The 19,115-nt window shown below is 38.8% G+C and overlaps 1 protein-coding gene across 2 annotated transcripts in view; it reads right to left on the reverse strand.

The window, feature by feature from the left end:
- Window positions 1-654: 654 nt before the first annotated feature.
- KCNK5 (potassium two pore domain channel subfamily K member 5) overlaps window positions 655-19,115 on the reverse strand; it is a 35,778-nt gene continuing 17,317 nt past the window's right edge. For both annotated transcript variants that reach the window (XM_082757806.1, XM_082757807.1), the window contains exons 2-5: window positions 6,811-6,922; window positions 5,238-5,404; window positions 4,164-4,332; window positions 655-3,424 (exon numbers count right to left, since the gene is read on the reverse strand). In XM_082757806.1, coding sequence (XP_082613932.1) covers window positions 2,604-3,424; window positions 4,164-4,332; window positions 5,238-5,404; window positions 6,811-6,922 — 1,269 coding nt within the window. In that variant the 3' untranslated portion in view covers window positions 655-2,603. The remainder of the gene's footprint in view (window positions 3,425-4,163; window positions 4,333-5,237; window positions 5,405-6,810; window positions 6,923-19,115) is intronic.

The raw sequence follows: 19,115 nt of genomic DNA on the forward strand, positions 1-19,115 counted from the left end.
CAAATCAAAGGAGTCCAGCCAAGTATCTGGGTCATATTATTTCTGTCTTAAAGAGAAATTTATTTACTTATTATTTTGCAATTTAGATCAGACTTTGACTATGCTTTTCCATTTCATACAATTTCAGCAAGCATTTTGTCTCCTTACTGTCCTGTAGCTTCTTAACTGTTGGTAAAACTTTTGATCTTTGCATCAATAATGGAAGACAAGTCGGAGGACAACAAAAGCTATATGGAGTGCTTTTTCATTTTCTTTCAAGCTAATATAAACATTTTTAAATTAAAAAAAAAATGCAGGCCAGACTTGTTATAAAAACACCCTGTGTATCAGGTATGCCAACTTACCTAAAATTTCTTAGGGCTACAAGGTACAGCTGTCAACCACAACCCTTCAGATACAAAGAAGTAGTTGAAGAAGGGCTCGGAGTCATTTTAAAACAATGCAGGTGTGTGTGTGTGTGCATGGTGGGGGAGTCATTTAAAAGTAAGTCAGAATCTTCTTGATAGTCCATCTCCCTCTTTTACTTCAGATGCAATAACATAAAGCAATTGAATTTGAAATTAGAATCTCCCCATAGCAATATTATCAAATACATATTAACTACTGATTCTAATGATGTTGGTTTCACATTTTTGTCAGTATAACAGACTTGGCCGTAGTTCACTTTCTATTTGAAAAATCTCATACGTGGAAGATGCTGAAAAGAAATCAATACAGACAATCTCGTATTTCACAGTAGGCAACTTCAAAACTTCTTGTCAAGAGGACATCCAACCAGACTGCCAGTTTCCAAAGAAGAGACCGGCAATTGAAGCTGCAACCCGTATTTGCAGTTATTACAAAAATGCAGTAATTCAAGATTAGCACTGTAAAATTCCATAAGCTCATTTTACAGAACTAGTGAGTCGGCCAGCTTTACACTGAAAATAAGAATGAAACAACTTAACTGTTCACTGAACTTTGGAAACTTGAGGACATACTGGAATGACTTAAATACAGTGAAACTATACAAAACAACAGAACTTGAGATGTTAAGGTTCAAAGGTCTTGGCTATTTTCTGTTCCAAGTAAATTAGATACAACCAAAGTCAGTACTTTTTGCTGATGCATAATCAACAGCCTCATTTGAAAGAATTGTCCAGGTTAATGCAAGGATACGGAAAAAGAAAAATCATGGTATAATTTTCTTTGTAGCCAAAATGTCTTGGGATTAAACTTTATGAAAAAGACATATTTCCTTCTCAGTGAGAAGCCCATTTCCAAGCCACATATAATACTTTCAGGAGCTTACAGCCAAAGTCCCTTTTAGAAAGTGCTTTATGGCCTTAAGTCACTTGATCACATCTCAGCTTTGCACAAGATTTGACATTGTTCAGCCTTCTTGAAAGTGGGATATAATAACCATTATGTATGCACATAGATCAGGCTTTAAAACAAAACAGACAAGCAAAGTATAATCAACTGTTTCAAAAATCATCTCTCATTCAAGTCTAGTCTGAAGTACCAAGGCAGGGAGGAACATCAAACAACAATACTGACTAACACACTGCACAGGTTAGCAGCAGTGCTGCAAGTCTCTTCTGACAGGCATTAGGGCATTTAGAGAATATCTGTGTCTCCAAATGAATTTTTTTTCCCCTCAGAAGAGCAGTGTCACTAAAACTTCACCTGTACATAGATACTGTATAAGATTCATTCAAGTATTTCCTCTAGGAAATGGACAGTGGAAGGACACTTTCAGCATTAAAAAAGTTTGTTGCATCCTGCTTGTGCTCGTACATGCTTTGATCAATAGGTTTTTCAGTCACCTTAATCTTCAGCAGTTCTGGGGATAACGTGCAGTTTAGCAGCCCAATTGGTGAGCTTCATCCCAGAGGATTTTTGCCTTCTCAATCCATTCCTTGGAATTTTTAATTTGAATATTTTGTTCACAAAGCTACAATTATAATTTGACAAGCACTGACATATTCCAGACAGATGTTTTAAAAGCTTCCTCCTCTCCTCAGTCTGCCAGTGCACCTCAGCTCATATCTGTGTCCCTGGTATTCCATCTAAAGTTTCTCATTAAGAACCACTAGTGGTTGCACAATTTTTTGTGGTACAAACTTAACAATGGGTAGTAAAACAATCAAAAAAAAACAAACAAGCAACCCTTGCTTTCATTTTTGATCAAAGCAGGATTCAAATCCAGGTTTTCAGAAAGGCTAGTGGAGTAACCGAACACATTTGATGCCCAAACCAGTCTCTTTGCAACAGTATAGTTACACTCCCAAACTAATTCCTCAATGAAATGCATAAATGCAGAGCAGGTCCAGTGTATTAACTAGTCTTTTTCTTGTCTACTTTGTTCAAGAACCATAAAATCCCAAGACGGAGCAGGACTCCTGATTCAACTGTTATTTTACAAGTCTCTTCAGATAAGCAAAGCTGATGGGCTCAGAAACCAACTTAGGATAGGAAAAAGACACTGGAGGTCATTAGTTTGGGTCTTGCTTTTGTTTTCAAAGAAATAGGAGAAGTTGCAAAAACATGCTTTTCTCCTTGCTCTATTAATTTGTTCAATATGCACTGACCATTTTCAGAAAACCACTGTCAAGCATGCTTCACGTTGCAGCCTTCACATTGCTTACTGTATTATATTCATTCATCAGTTGTTCATAAGGCACAGAAAGTTCTAGCTCGTTGTTGGTAAAGGTAGATTCATCAGAGGATGGGAATTTTACCAGTTTTTTTTCAGTTTCAGGTTCCTCTACAAGATTATCATCCATGGATGATTTTGAAGTTTCTTCATCATCTGAGATATCTTCCTCTTCATCATCATCCTCATTTACAAACGTTATATTGGCATTCTCAAATATTAAGGGTCGATAGTCTCTGGAATCCCATACTTCACCTTCTTCTTCACTTATCCTGTCTAGCTGGTTTACAAACATGGTTCCTTCTAGAGGGCTGTCTCCAATACGTTTATCATGGAGGTGCCTGAGTACATGACCATTTTGAATGTCCAGGGAAGACTCATCATACTCAAATGACTCTGTCTTTGTGTAAGTCACCTGAGCATCTTTACTGGCATTCTGCATATTTTGTTTGGTATTTTCTACTTTGATTATCTTGTCATTGTTTGTCTTCAGGGCCTTCTTCCCAATTTGTTTAATAAGATCATTGTAGGTCTCTTCCTTCTTTGAAAGGAAGCTGAAAATGTTCACATCCTTTGAGGTACCCATTTGAAGGGGTTTTTTAGACCTAGGATGGTTGTCAAATGACTCTTTTCTTTTTTTCCTCCGTTTCTTGATTGCTTTGTGAACTTCCACAAACATACTGACCTTCCAGTTGACAAAGAGTGAAAGCCAAGCTAGTCCCAGATAGATCCATAACTCCACAAAGTATCTGTAAAGGGCATGATAGTTTGCATCTGGATTTACGCCTAGAAAGAATTAAAAACAAGAACATTACTGAAAGAGGACTCTCAGATGAGAAATCTTAAGTTATTACCCTGAGAGGTACTCCATTCTGTATAGTCTGACCACTGGGCTACAACATAAAATGGCAGCACGTGCTCCTTGTAAGCTATAAAAGTAGTTTCTTCTTTTTGAAAAAAAATATATAAGCATTCTATTCTCCCAGCCCTTAAAGTATAGATATAGGTACTTTCTTTGAGATAAGGATCAGCCTCAGAATTCCACTTACCAAGGACCATCTCCAAAGCCCCAAATAACATAGCAGATTTTAGAGAAAGACAGGATTTATGAGGTAGACACCAGTATGGTCAGCATTTCCTGTTGACAAGTTCTAGACAGCTGCACAGAGAGTATCACACAGCGCTGATGCACTCTGCTTAAGTTATGTGATCTCCTTTAAAGATGCTAAACTGTCATGGTGGATAGGAAAGCTCCATGCCTGAAATAGGGACCTGGGGCAGCTGGAAGGATGACCAACGCCAGAATTCAGCTCCAGACTAAGTCCAGTAAAGGTCTTAGGTATCTAAACTAAGATAGAAGAGCCAGATGCAGTCCATTGGAGCAGTACTCAGATTTTATTAAACCTTATATTCAGAAAAATGTTTTTAAAAAGCTTAGAAAATAGTTTTTAGAATTAGAATTTAGAAACAGAATTGCCACACATTGTGCATGTAGCAAAATAATACATAAAATATAATTACTTACCAGCAACAAAATCTCCAAACCCTATGGTGGTGATAGTGATGAATGAGAAATAGAGACCTTCAATGTAATCCCATCCTTCAGTCACCATAAAGACAAAAGGAGGAATAACTAGATGGACTAAGACACCCCAAACGATGAAAATAGCTGTGCATGTAATTTGTGCTTTCCTCTGGAAAAAAAAAAAAAAAAAAAAAAAAAATGTCAGGGAAAAAAAGATGATTTTCTTTTCCTTCCATGGCATAGAGTATCATTGGAGAGTATCAGTCATTTCGGAGTTTTGTACTAACAGTTTATCAGCTGTAACTGATAGTCACTGACTGAAGTGAACACAACTATTTCTTACAACGGTTCATTTGTGCATAGAGGGTCAGGACTGCTTGTTGCTTTTCTCTTATTTATGCTTCCTACCTCTTTTGGCACTCATCTAACCTCTGCACAAACCCTGCTTCACAAAGCTGCAAACACACACATTTCACCATCATTTTCTGTACCTTCTTGGGTGTTGAACCAAGGAAGTCAGTGCTGTTTCTGAAACTAGGGCCCAAACTAGTCCCACCATCCTCCATACACTCCGTCCTGCATTTGATCCCACCTCTGTGCAGTTAGAACTGAGACAAAACTTGTCCAACACCAAACAAACAAACAAAAAAACAGTAACTGAGAATAAAACAGTATTTTACTCTTATGCAGCGAATCAGTTGAAAGTGCTTATGCTAGCACACAAGCAGGTAGGAGCAAGGCAGGACAGCTTATTTCCATGACAGAGGAGCTTATAAGGAATGTTTCTGAAATTAGAGCCTCACCTATATTGATCTTATAGGTTTCTCATGTATGGAGATATATGTCTTCAAAGAAATTACAGTATGTATTACCAAATGCTTCTGCAAGACCTCATTTTCTTAAAACTTCTGGAAGAATTAACATACCCAAAATACCTCCCGGTTATTTCTATGCAACAACCATTTGGGAAATTCATATTTATACAAGTGTTTGTTTATTACTACAATTAGCAGATGAATTAAGCTTATACTTTATGCATCAAAAATACACAGCAGGACGATAAACAAACCTTACCAGGCTTACTCCTCTTTTTGTCAGAAACTGGCCTAGCCTCTTTGCACGTCCTCCAAAGAACTTCCCCAGAGCACTGATCCATGTCAAACAGAGAGGAACTCCAAAGAGCCCATAAAATATGCAAAAGAGACGCCCAGAGGGCGTCTTTGGTGAAACATTTCCGTAACCTAAAAGAGATAAGCATATGCACAGTCTGTCTTTGTTGTACAGAATTCAAGGCAATTCTACCTATACATAGAACAACATTGCATGGCCTTCTGCTGTATCAGATGCTCCTTATTTCACTGTCTATGAGAACATTAGCCTACTCCAGCTGATCTTCTGAATCTGGATGCCTTCCAGTGCTACTTCAGAAAATGTGTATTCCATTACTGCAGGCTGAGAGGAGGACTACATTTTAAGCGTTCCCTGGATAGCGTGCATCTTTTTCCTTGACAAGATGAGATAAATATGAGCTAATACTCATCTCAAAACCTCTAATAAGATTCCCCAGCCTTAAGCAGTAATGTTAAAAGCTTGAGTTTGAATCAATTTTATGAAATGAAATCTCAAAATTTACCCTGAAGTTAGCTTTCACATGAAAGATCCATTAATGCATATTTACTTTCTGACCTGTTACCTTCCCAGGGTAAGGGTTTGAGAGTTAAGTGGAAGGTGAGTTATGACACTGCAAGATATTTCAATTGAATTTCATTCCTTGCTGGTCACAGAACCCAAAACGACATTACAAACTCAAAATGAGAACCCTCTCTGAACAGATTTTTCTTATTTAGGTTCCTGACTTCTTTGTGTCACAAACTAGATTATAAGATGGGTATTGTGAGTTTCAAATAATAGAAAATGCAGTGCTGTATGACCTAACAGTAAGGCTTCCACTTACATGTACCTCCAGTCTTCTCTGGTTATTTTGTCATATATATTCTGCTTTTTTTTTTTTTTTTTTTTTTTTTTTTTTTTTTTTTTTATGTTGTAGGTGTAACCAGGGTGTACCAATACCTTGTAGCAAAGATTACTCCCTAAAAGATGGCAATGTACCTTCTGTATGTCAATGCAAAGGGTTTTATAAGCACAAATCAGTAACGAGATTTATAAGACCACACTTCTTGTTCCTTATATTCTTTAAGAGATTAAAAATAGCCTAGATTGTTCTGTAAGCCAAGAACACTGCTAATTCAGTAGCTGAAGAGGATGAATGTGAGCAACAGGACAGTTATACAAAAACCTTATATGTACGTGCTTTAAATATTAGTTTAATGAAATGTCTGGTAATGCTTTCGGTTAGGGAACTTTATGATTTGTTAATTTAAGTGCATGAATGAATGAAGAGAACTGGAATGACCTCAATTATCCCCATCAGCACCTTGACTCAGTTACTTATTAGAACGACACGTTCTTATATACACCCATGAGCAAAGTGTCCTAAAATATTTTTCCTCTACAAACCTGTGTATTCTACACAACTCCAGCCATAGCAAGCTTATTATTATTAGCCTGACACAGAAATGGAAGAGTATAAGCACAGTGGATCATAAGAAAAACTACAGTTAGGACAGTTGATGTAGCAAATGCTTACCGATTGTAGTGATTACTGTAGCAGCAAAGATCACAGCATTAGGCCAGTTCCAGTTGTTGAAAGTGTTGTTCCCAGTGATGGCAACCCCCTGACCAGCAGCATTTGACACAACCTGTAGGAAACAGTTTACAGTCATTCTTGGGAAATCCTGGAAGCCTGAAACAAAAATGTGTCTGTCCCTCTGGGATTTTCTCCCTTTGTTCACACTTGGAAAATGACTACGTAAGGATTCTTTTTGTTATTATTATTTTTATTTTATTTTTATTTTTTTTTTTGCAAAGGCTGGCCTAATAAATTGACAATTTTATGAAATATTAAAAATTTGCTTCAGCTAGTAAGAAGTAGTGCAGATGCTCTGACATTTAAATAGGGGCTTTAATCAGATAAGCTCTTACTTGATTTACCAGTTTAACCCAAATGGATCTCTTCCAGATGCTCAACACACTCCTCCAGGCTGAGCTAGCATTTAACCTTCAGTGTAGTTCCTGAACTTGGTTTAACGTTTGGGACATCGTCAGAACTACTATCCATTTCAAAACACTGTTACACGTCCCAGCTTGACTTAGGTATGAACAAGACGTCACAGAATCCTTGGCAAAAAGTGTGTGATTCATGTTAATTCACCTGCTATTCCTGGCAAAGTCAGACCATCTACAAGCCAATGTAACATTGTATTTTCAGTGAAGAAAGACAAATTAACACTTTTCCAAAAATTTAATGTAACAAGACTAATTGATTTTGAATTTGGTCCCTATTTCATTCCCCATCTTCCCCGTAGGAAGCGACTCTGAACACAGCCTCCCCTGCCTTTCCAAGACTAGACTATATAAAATACAGCAATACAAGAACCTGATAATTTAACACACAAAGTCAAAACTTCAGATCAACATTGTACATCTTGCTGATTTGGATGTGTATTTCCAGCTCCCTGACGTAAAAGAGAAGTATGGTTTACCACATTCTCTCCTGAAAGTCCCTAGTTATATAAATCTTTTCTCTGCCATATAATGCTGCTATTAAAGCCTTATCAACTTGCTCTGCTTTTTTTCCCAACTGTAAACCAAGGTGGTCTAACCTTGTAAGGCTACATCCACACACAGAGAGCTGAAGGTGCCACCAAAAGATGATTCAGAATATCTCACTTTCCATCTCTCCCTTGATAAGTCTGAATACAAAAACTAGCTTGAGCTAAATATCTAAAATTAGAGGGTTCATATATATATGGGGGTTCATATATTCATTATACAAATATAAATATATATATATATATATATATGCATTCTTTTAACATGACAGGTGAGGTTTACCTTAAACTGGTAATAACTTATATAGGTGCCTACAACCAACCCTTCCTTCCTTCATTTGCCCCTTCTTTCCTTCCTATTTGATTAAGATCTGATCTTGTACCTAGCAAAGACTCAACACAAAGTTCAATCACTGTTAAAAACATACACAAGTTAACACAAGTTTTAATTATTCTTGAGACTTACATATCACCACCCTTCTACTGCAATAAAAATGCCCTCAAAGTGAATATATTGAGCATATACGAGATGCAAACAATTTAATTAAAAAAGCACTTTCAACACACAAGCTATTATGGAAGATAAAAGGAGGAGCACTGGAAGTGAATGAAGGTACAGAACTAGACCTTTCTGCTGGGAATCTGAAGGTGTGTGCAGAGCTGCATGCGGTCTTTCCATAGCCTCCAGGCTCTCAACAGAAAAGGATGCAGAGGGAGTTCTCACCAAGGCAGTCATTTGTCAAAAGAAAATAGCACTTAAGAAATAGCCCTAAAACGGGCAGTTTGACAGCAGGCAAGTAAGCCACCCCCTTCCAAAAAATATGTGAGGCAGCTATAACAGATCACAATGTTCTGTAATCTGACTGAAGTAACTTCATACTTTTCTGTCACGCTCTGTAGATGAATTTCCTGAAAGTCCCAAAAGATATCCAAAGCACCCTATAGACACAATCCGTGATCTATCATCCCTGAAAAGATGCCTTGACTTCTTCCACTGCCCATCAAAACTGCACAAAATGGTAATATCAAGTTCTCCAGTTTTTTTCTGTGCTATAAACTCACTTGGATTTCTATTTTTTCTCACAAAGCAACTGATCTCATATGAGATGCACTGAAGTATGTTTCCATTGTCACTGGGCCATTATCTCATTGCATTACTCCACCTTCAGTTCATGAGCTCAGTTCCCCATTAAGTATGTACAGTTACTTCAAGGTCTGCCAAGGTCTGGATGTGGCAAGAGGGCCCAGATCCAAGGGGAAGAAGCTGCTGGGATGGGTAGCACATGGCTGCCCTTCACACCCAGTCAGCTGGCATTTCGGACAAGATAGCAGCTCTCTGAGCTGTGTTAACACTTAACATTAAGAATCACAGCTACTCTCCAGCCAAAGCTGCCACCTCCTTCTTGTCCCTGTTAGCACAGCTATCTGCTATTAGCATATGTTTGTCTGCAATTTTCAGTCTAGCCTTTTCAAGTTACTTTTATCCCAGCTGCAAGAACAGAGACAGTCACAAAACAAGCTTTGATAGCTTTGGTGCAGGAGGGAAAATGTAGCTGCTTTCCAAGCAGGAAAACTTTTGCCCATACTGAAATGATTAAATATTTTGGCTTCAACAAATAATGCATGTACAAGTGGACACTGTACAACTGAACAGCAAATATGTTCCTCCCCACCCCCCTTGGTAAATGTTAGGCACTGTCATAGATTATCATAATCTAGGATACACAATGTCCCGGGTTGCCTGCATTGGAGTTCTTAAACTACGGAAAATTTATTTAGAAGGCCTTCACATACAAAAACAGAGGGTAGGGAGGGAAAAGAAGAAGAGAGCAGATTGTTTAGGTACTCTCAATGCCCTGAGAGATGTCGTTTAGAAAATACATTTTCAAGTATGCCCAATTTCAAAAGCTGAAAATGGTTTGCTAACTCGGAATTTACGTCTCTTTAGACCCCACCTCATGATGGTTTGGTACGGAAAAAGTGAAGAAAACTTATTTAGTGTCGAATGACTTTTGCCTCACATCAGTCAAACCTCCTCCTCTCCTCCCTCACTCCCCACCACCCCAAATCTGTAGTTTGGCAAGTGAAAAAGGAAAATAAGTAAGCGCCAGTCCCTAGAGCTATTGCTGAGAGTAAACAGACATTGCAACTGCAGAGCAATTCTTAAGATGCAAATAAAAGTAATGCATCTTCTGATTACACTAACACAAGTAGAAACCAGGAGGTCATCTGAATATAATCAAGCAGACAATTTGCTCCATTTGCAGGTACAACCCCAACAGATAAACTCCAGGACTGCTCCACTACAGGTTTGAGTGTCTCCTGGGTTTGGTGACATTTTTACAGGCTCTCTGATGATCAACTTTGCTCAAGATTTACCAGAGCACACAAGAACAACTTGTTATATCTCCTGTATCTCAGGCAAAGGAAAGGAGCATCTCAGATGCTTTGGGAACATACCACTTACATCCCTCTGTACAAGTAACAATATGACTGAAAGTTCTCAAAAGCAACTTGAACAGAGAGAAAACAGAAAGGAGAAGCCTTGACCCACAGAAATATAGATATGTTCCTACTTCTGTTTATATACACAGGAGGCATGGCGAGTTTGAAATCTGATCAGTAGCACTTCAAGGTAAAATCAGTCACAGCAGAATGACATTTAGTCCCTCTAGAAGTAATGCAAAGGTATAAAACTAAAGGAATTGGCAAATTGGAGTCTGTCTGCATGCTTAGGAGGGAGTAACTATGTGGAATGTGCCATTTTACTTCAGCTTCTTGAACTTCAGAAGAAAGGAAAATGGGAGAAGACTATCACCTTCCACCATTTGACGTGTGAAGAAATACACAAATACACAAATTTTCTTCTTTCTAGGAAACGTTTAGAAAGTGGCTTCCATCCAGTACTAAGTCCCAAGTAAAATGTGCAAGCTGTTAAAAGTCAGTTTTACAACTCCATTACAAAAATATGACTTGCAAGTAAATTCTGATCTGAAATCTCTTTATAGTGGTATCTTTGTTCACTCCTAATAAGAAAGAGGTTGCAAAGAAGGTTGTATATATACACCCTTGTCAAACACCAGTACTGATTTTTGAGCCAATTCATCATTATCCAAACCCAGTCATATTTCATAATGGCTATAGTCAGGTTGTTATAGCTGTAGTTCACACAATATTATCTGAATATGAGTTTGAATGCATTTGGCTTCTCTGTCATGGACCATATTAAACTACCGAAAATTTCCTTTAAAAGGCCAAATGGACCATAAGGCTACCTTTGCTACAGCAAAAAAATGACTTCCGCAAGTACTGACAGTTATTCCTGCAGTCTTTGGCACACAAGCAATTGCATACAAGTGAAAGAATCACAGAATGGTTGAGGTGTGAGAGGACCCACATGTGGTTAGTGATGTTATACTAAGTTAAGGAGTGCAGTAAAGCTGTGATACAGGTTTTGCATATCAGGTAGGCATAATTTTATATTTTATATATCCTAGACACTTTAGTATGGATTGCCTGAATCTGATAAAAATAAGCAATAGGAAAAAAAAAAAAAAAAAAAAAAAAAAAAGAAATTCCAGGGGTGCTTACAGCAAAATGAGCTAAAGACACAGAAAAATAAAGGGGCTATGTATACTAGAGCAATAGATCCTGCCCACAGACACCCTATTACATACAAAAAGAACAGCCAGATACTGCTTAGTGCCAGGTCTCCTTTGAAGAGGCTGAAGCCTGTGTTATTTAAAGCATTCCCTAGAGATCCGACACATAAGCCTAAGGGTAGCTTTAAAGTTCTCTAGGTGGTATGAACAATTCCCCTTTTCTCCATAAGAAAGGAGATGTGATTGAACCATTAAACCCGAAGTGAGAACCGCTGGCTTTCATTCTACTCATGAGTATTATCGTGTATTTCCTACAACATAGGCAATCACAGGTGTCTGGTGCATCCAAAGCAGAGCATTAAAGCAACAACTGGTGCATCCTTTCAGGTCCCCTGGGCTTTATCCCCACTTCCGAAAGACTGTGAAATCACCTTCCTTCATCTAGGTGTGAGCATTTAAAGCACAGATAAACACTGAGAACTACAAATCTACCAAGATGATCTTCCTACAAGGCATAAAGCTTCAGCAGCAATCTCATTTTTTACATTGACATCCAAATCTTTTACACAATTTGAAGAAGTCTGGAAACTGTGGAGTAGTCATTTAATCACAGGTATGTATAATACAGACAATTTAGCCAAGCATAATAAAATTGTCCAGAGTTGTAGGGTTTAGATTTACAATAATCAAATGAAACTCTATATTGCTGTTCCTTTTTAAGCAGTTTTTAGTTTTAACCAAATCCAGCAGTAAAAGAGTAACATAGCAGGATTCAAATCCACTGGCAATCACAGCACTGCTTTGTTGTCTTTGATTTACACAAGGGATTTGAGTGATTAAGAGTGAAAGCTACCTGAAAACAAATAGATAAAGTGGTGCAAGAAGCTGTATGGATATTTTTCATGGCTTACAGAATCAAGAGTGAGCTTTGGACTTCTTAATGACTTTAAAAATGAATAAATAAATAAATCCATATCATGCAACCTTCACACCTTTCTTAGGCAACAAATTGCCTACATTTTTTGTACTTACCTGGCTTATCTGGCTAGAGCTATAAAGTTACAGTAGCAGTCAGCTGTTTACAATAATCAGATTTTAAACGCAATCAAAACATATTTAGTCGTTAACGTTTATCTTAGCAATATTTTTTTTTAAGTCTCTTTTTTTTTTTCTATGCTCCCATGCCAGATCTACGTTACAGTTTGGCTGACCTAGATAATATTGTCTTCGTATTATGTGCAAATAGAGAAAAGAAGGCCACTACATCTGTATTCTTTTTCAAGGGGAAAAAAAAAATGCCCATGTGTGGTCAGACCTACACTGACAGAAGAACTTCATCAGACTCCTTGTGCAGGCAGGCAACACAGTCGCCGTGGCCAGAAATGTCCTGCTCTGTGGGCATATTGCACTTGGACATCTGTTTGCATATTAAAAGCACCAGAAGCAATTTCACAGGCACAGCCTGAATTTCTAAGTACTGTAGAGCTAGATCAATAGTAGTGGATTCACAGTCAAACTAGGAATATATGCCATAAATTAAAAAAGAGCCATAATCTGTTGTTTTGAGTTGTAGTTGTTAAAGAAGGGGGGGAAATAAAAGGAAAAAGATTCAAGGCAACTGCCTTCCTCCTCCCCTTCCCTGATGTGTCCTCATTGAATGGAGGTTAGTGCACATCAGAGAAAATATTTTCCTCACTGAAACCTCTTGGCAGCGTGGGGTTTGGGTAAGGAAAGGGAAAGAGAAGCCAACTATGCAACTAATAGTTTTACCAATGAGTACAACTCAGAGAAACTTTTTCCCCACTTTTCATGTCTGTATATACGAGGTATATACATGTAATGATTTATGATTTTTTTCTGTTTGAGTTCTCCAAAACCTTCACATTAACCTATATATTCTTGAAACTACATATTTCAAGCCAGCCTTCGCTTCCAAAGATAGCTGCACTACTGCTACAAAAACCTTGCTATGCCACGATGCTCGCTTTGGTAGCCAGAGATGCAACGTGGCAGAGCTGCAGAAAGACAGGAGAATACATGTAAATAAGACTAAATGATCTAGGTAGCTCAAATGGCAGCTCTTCCAGTGTCACCTTTAGGAGGGCTGCTGTGTACAGAGAAATCAAAGCTCATCATTGTTGGGAGACATGAGAAAGTCTTTAACAAAAATCCATGGCCCAAAATACAAAACAGCAGCACCTCGGTTGGACTGGTGCATTTCTGACAAACATTTAGCATCTGGCAAATTCTGTACGTAATCCACTCAGCTCAGGAATTCGCAGGAAACCATGTCTGTAACTGTCGATGACTCCAGAAGAGATCTAAGTCACCAGGAAAAGCACAGATCCGTGGTTTCTGAAATCCGTTTTTCCCCACTCCCATCTCTAGTTAGGGACAGGCTTGTTCTGAAGCTCACTTAGACTCCTAGATCCCAGCTGACTGAAATACGCTGACATACAACCAGGGCCAACACAAAGGGCCAAGAGAACAAGCCTTTCAGACTGCCTTAGCCACTTTACAGTCCACGCAGGACTATGCTAACTAGCAGGACTTTGGATGGTTGACCTTTCATTTCCCTCTCAGCATTATCTGTGTTTGCAATATGAATTTGATGTTTGTCAGGACAAGAACGACGCCAGATGTGAAAAGAAGACTTTTAGCTGAGTCCTGGATTTCCTACTTCACTTCTGTGGGGAATGGTTTGCGACCTTTTTTGTAGAAAGAAAAATAAGACAAGTGAACCATATTGTCTCGATCTAACAGGCAACACCCTTGTGTCTTGCTAACCTGTCAAAGTTTTACTGTCCTTTACTGACCTATGCAGAGAGTAGAGTTAGAAGGCGGTTGGGGCAAAAGGTACAGGATATGAGTCAGCAGCACCTGCATGAGAGAAGGATGATGAGGGTGAATAAAACAAGAAAAATTCCACATTCAGATGAACTGAGCACATGTAAGTGAATCCTCAGTTAATTCAGCTGCTGTGTTTGGCATTTCTTCCAACCTGTCCTCCACTAAAAGTTGCCAGGTTCTCCAGACTCATGAAGATCCTAGCACTTGTACAGTCTGTTGTAATGAGTGTAAGATCCAGCGTTGAAACAGGAAGCTTTTAATAGAATAATGTGATTATGGGCAGTAGCCACCTACCACAAGTGAAAAGTTGAAATTTGGTCAACCAATGGGAAGTAGTCATTGAGGGAATAATGTCAGCTTACTTCTAAAAGAATAAAAAAACCACATATTTTCAAATAATAAACCTAAGCAAAAACATATATTAACAGCACCTAAAAAGCCAGAGACCAATATTAGCATACAAGATTCCTTCCCCCTTATCTATGAATTGAGCTAGAACAAAAATAAAATCAAACCCTGCAAAGCAAGTGTTAGTCCCACTGTTTACATTCCTACATAGAACAACTACAAACAGCAGGGGACACAATTTTTCTCCTTTCTGTCATACGCTGCTTTAAAAAATGGTTTATTAAGTGTTATTGCAAGTAAAAACATATTTTGCATTTTTTAATCAACAGTTTAATCTTAAAATACTGTTCCCATCAAAGGGCACACTTTTGAAAGTTACAGCTTTGAAAAAAAAAAAATCCTGGCAAAATATGCGTTTACATACTTGAGGGGAGGGTTTTCTTTCCAGCAATGCCAAAATTTAAGCCTGAACAAGATGGTATTTTCACACTCCTACTGACACAGTAGATAGAATGTCTTCAGAGAAAGGAAAACTAAGTTGTCCTTAACTCTTCTTCTTACTTGCTTCAATATATCAGTTGGCTTTTTTAACAAGCCAATCATAAAAGTTATTTAAATTGGCTAAAGGTGACTTTAAATGATCTACCAGTATCTTAGCATAGAAAATAGAAAGGTACACATATAGGTCAAATGCACTGTAGATACTACATTTTAATCAAAAGGATTATTAAAAAAAAAATAATAATAACTTGCTCTGCAGAAAAAGTTTAACTATCTTGTTGATTCTTTATTCACCCAAGCAGCTTCTCAGTGTTTCATGCTATTTATGCAATGGCGATTCCTTATGCACATACAAGTTGTAGATCCAAGACACTTTACAGTTGTTATTACTTTCCCTTCATTAGGCTTAATTTTGGTCTGTCAGCAACTTGGACTTCCATCTAAGCATACCTCTTCTTACCCAATAGAGCCTCCAGCACATGCCACTTCATACAGAGCTGTCCCTACATCTAAGCCCGATATATAAAGAATGCACGTAAATACATGCCTGGTTTTCACTTTGCATAATTCAGTTACATAACAGGACAGCAAACCAAACATTGTTTGGATCTGTTAATATAAAATACAGCACACCCAGAGGGCTCTCTTGATTTACTAATTAGTTTGTTTTGTCACAACCCTTTATTGAAAATACTGGGGAAATTCCTGTTCCTAGACTTCAGTGTGCCTAGCACTAATTGATTTGTTTTAGCAGACGTACTGGTTTTATTTGCTGGAGAATGCAGAGTGGGCTATGTTGTCATGCACTGGACTTTGAAACCAGCCAGATTCCAACGAAAGCCTGCACTATGAGGAGAGCCGTGGATTACAGCTGCTGATTCCTTTACATCTACTGATCAGCCCAAAAGCAGAACAGGCTGTGCAGTTAGAACACCTGAAGATCATGGTGCTGGACATAGGCATACAAAATAAAACAAAGCAGAATTGGCCTTTAGCGGGGGAAAATACTCTCATCTAAGGGACTGCATTACTGTGCCATAAAGAAACTCTATGTACATCCTCGAAAGGACATGAAGCACTGAGCTTGAAGACTAGAAGGCACTCTGATCTAAGCCCTACATACTTTTACACTAGAAAATATTGCTATTTGGTGTAGTTCTCAGGAAGCTACATGTGACATTTATTTAGGTGCTCAGAACTGAGGAAGAACACAGAAATACCCCAAAGCAAACAGGAATTGCTGAACAGCAAACATTAAGCTGCATCAGAAGCAGCATGGACAGCAGAGTGAAGGAGGGGATTGTCCCCTCTGTTCTGCTCTTGTAAGGCCCAACCTGGATCCCTGCATTCAGCTCTGAACTTCAGCACAGGGATAGGGACCTATTAGAACAAGTCCAGAGGAGGGCCACCAGGATGATCAAGGGGCTGGAGCACCTCTGCTATGAAGACAGGCTAAGGGAGTAGGGGTTGTTCAGCCTGGAGAAGAGAAGGCTCCTTAGAGCAGCCTTTCACTGCCTAAAAGGGGCCTACAGGAAAGATGGGGAGAGACTCTTTATCAGGGCACGTAGGAGATAGGAGAAGTAGTAATGGTTTTAAACTGAAAGAGGGTAGACTTAGATTAAACATTAGAAAGAAATTCTTTACTGAGAGGGTGGTGAGGCCCTGGCACAGGCTGCCCAGAGAAGCTGTGGATGCCCCATCCCTGGAGGTGTTTAAGGTCAGGTTGGATGGGGCTTTGGACAACCTGGTCTGGTGGGAGATATCTCTGCCCATGGCAGGGGTTTGGAACTGGATGATCATTAAGGTCCCTTCCAATCCAAACCATTCTGTGATTCTAAGATTCTGAGAGACAGTTTGTCAGATAAGCCAATTAATTCCTACTTGCACCTAAGTTATATCATGTTAGCTGTCCTTTTCAAATTTTACACTGCCCACCCCCAGAATAACCTGTATGTGCGGAGAGAAATTAAACAAGAGCATCCTTCCTACAGCCTAGTACACTCCTGCATACAGGCTCCAGGACTTTTCAAGAATTTGAGGAGTGGAGTTTCTCAAAAGCACTTGTTTTTCTATGCAACACAATCATAAATAAATCACAGGATAATACTGTTACAGGTCTCTACCTTTATTAGGGTAATGGCCTAAAAATCCATCCTGCCCTTGCAGATGGGACCTTCTCTCTAACTATTCTGCTAGAATGAAAGGAGTTGTCCCCCCATCTCCTCCCAAGCACTGATGGCAGCTATTTCCTCCTCCTGTGGCATCGCTATTTTAACTCACCACCAATTATACATATAAAACCAGGCAGGAAGTTCTCAGGTAGATTGAGTCTCAAAGGAAACAGGGCACAGACTTACATCTGGGCACTGGATTTTGTTTTACATTCTTGGAAGTGCAATGTATGTGTGAGAACAGTATCAAAAAGTTAACATTTGTAACAGAGACCAATCATCAAGCTTTTTAATCCAAAACTACTAGCACTGACAGTGTGGAGAAGAGGGGAAATAATTTTCTCTGCTTGCAAAGGGCATTCTCAGTGAAGACAGCATTGCAGGCACAAGCATATTAAACCACTGTTCTCTTACTCCACACCCTACCTAGCTGGAAAAAAGAACCAGGGTAAAGAATGCACATTTGTCACAGATAGGGACACTTGTTACTTCATTCTGCTAAGTGCTCATTTGTTTTCTTCTTGTTAGCTTACAATTTAACCAGATTAAGTGATCCTTTGAAAAGGCAATCTGTTGATTAACCCATATTGTGCAGAACAAGTCATGCTCTTCAAGAACAATCTCAATTTATTAACCAAAAATAGCTCTAATTGGTCAGAGACAAGGAGGGAGGAGAGAGGAAAGAGGTTTATACATGTAAAATTAAAAAATATATGATTTAGTCTGGCTTCAGCTTGTTATCAGAAGGCCAGGCAATAAATCAAGATTTTAGAGGAGACGTAAAGAACCATCTTTGTACTTGCTTGAACCTGAAAGACTCATAAAAAATTCAATTGTAGCTAGTATTTATGAGTCCAGAGGCCTCAAGACACAGTCCAGTGGAAACAATTTGTGAGTCTACGGTCAAATTAATTCCACATTATTTCTTGGGTATAGAGAAGGTAAGCAATTGTGCCAGCAACTCCCTGCTTGGAAAGATAATCAAAATTAGACAGAGTATGAGCAGGATTAAATTCACAGGATACAGAAAAAAAATAAGAAGTAATTTCTTGGGCATTTCTATAGTGCCAGCATTAGGTCTTGTGAATATTCCACTCTCCTCCCTCTGTCTGCCCATCCCCAAATTAAAGCCAGATGTTCGTGAGCTGACCATTCCAGTAGTTAATATAGATGTAAATGCTGATCTCTGCACTGAATTCTGCCCTACCTACAGCTAGCCCTTATGTTGCTTCTATGTGGAAAAAGTGAGTCTTAGTATTCCTGTAATGCACTGGAACACTACCTTCCCAACCAGCCTTATTTACCTGGTCAAACAGCAACTTTCACTGCCACCCTGTAACTAGAACCACCGCCTCTTCACTCCCACCAGGGTGAGCACCAGCTTTGCAAAGTTTATGCTCTGCATGGAAAGTTACAGCTCAGTAATAAATCTAATTGAGAGAGCTCGTCTGAGGACAGGTTGCTTCCCAAGATGCAAGCGCACTCTTAACTTTTGTACTTTGGCATGTGGAACAAGGACTAATAGTTAAAAGAAATGGCAAATATCCTGGGAAATGATCACCACTAACATGACAAAAGAATTGTCTTTTGTGGGACAAACAAGTGAGAAGGGAGTAAATGTACCACTTAACACCCCTGACTTCCCAACTTCTAAACCTGCAAAGCAACAGAGAAAGTAGTTCCAGGAAAGGGCATTGATTTAACAGAAACATACACAATATGATCGCTTGCCCACACAAGAGAACCACTGGAAAATCATCTGATTTGGCTGAATTACATCCTCCCACAAGAGACAGCAAGCTGGCAAAA

This window comes from Aythya marila, assembly GCF_965140915.1.
Source record: "Aythya marila genome assembly, chromosome: 3".
NCBI lineage: Eukaryota > Metazoa > Chordata > Aves > Anseriformes > Anatidae > Aythya > Aythya marila.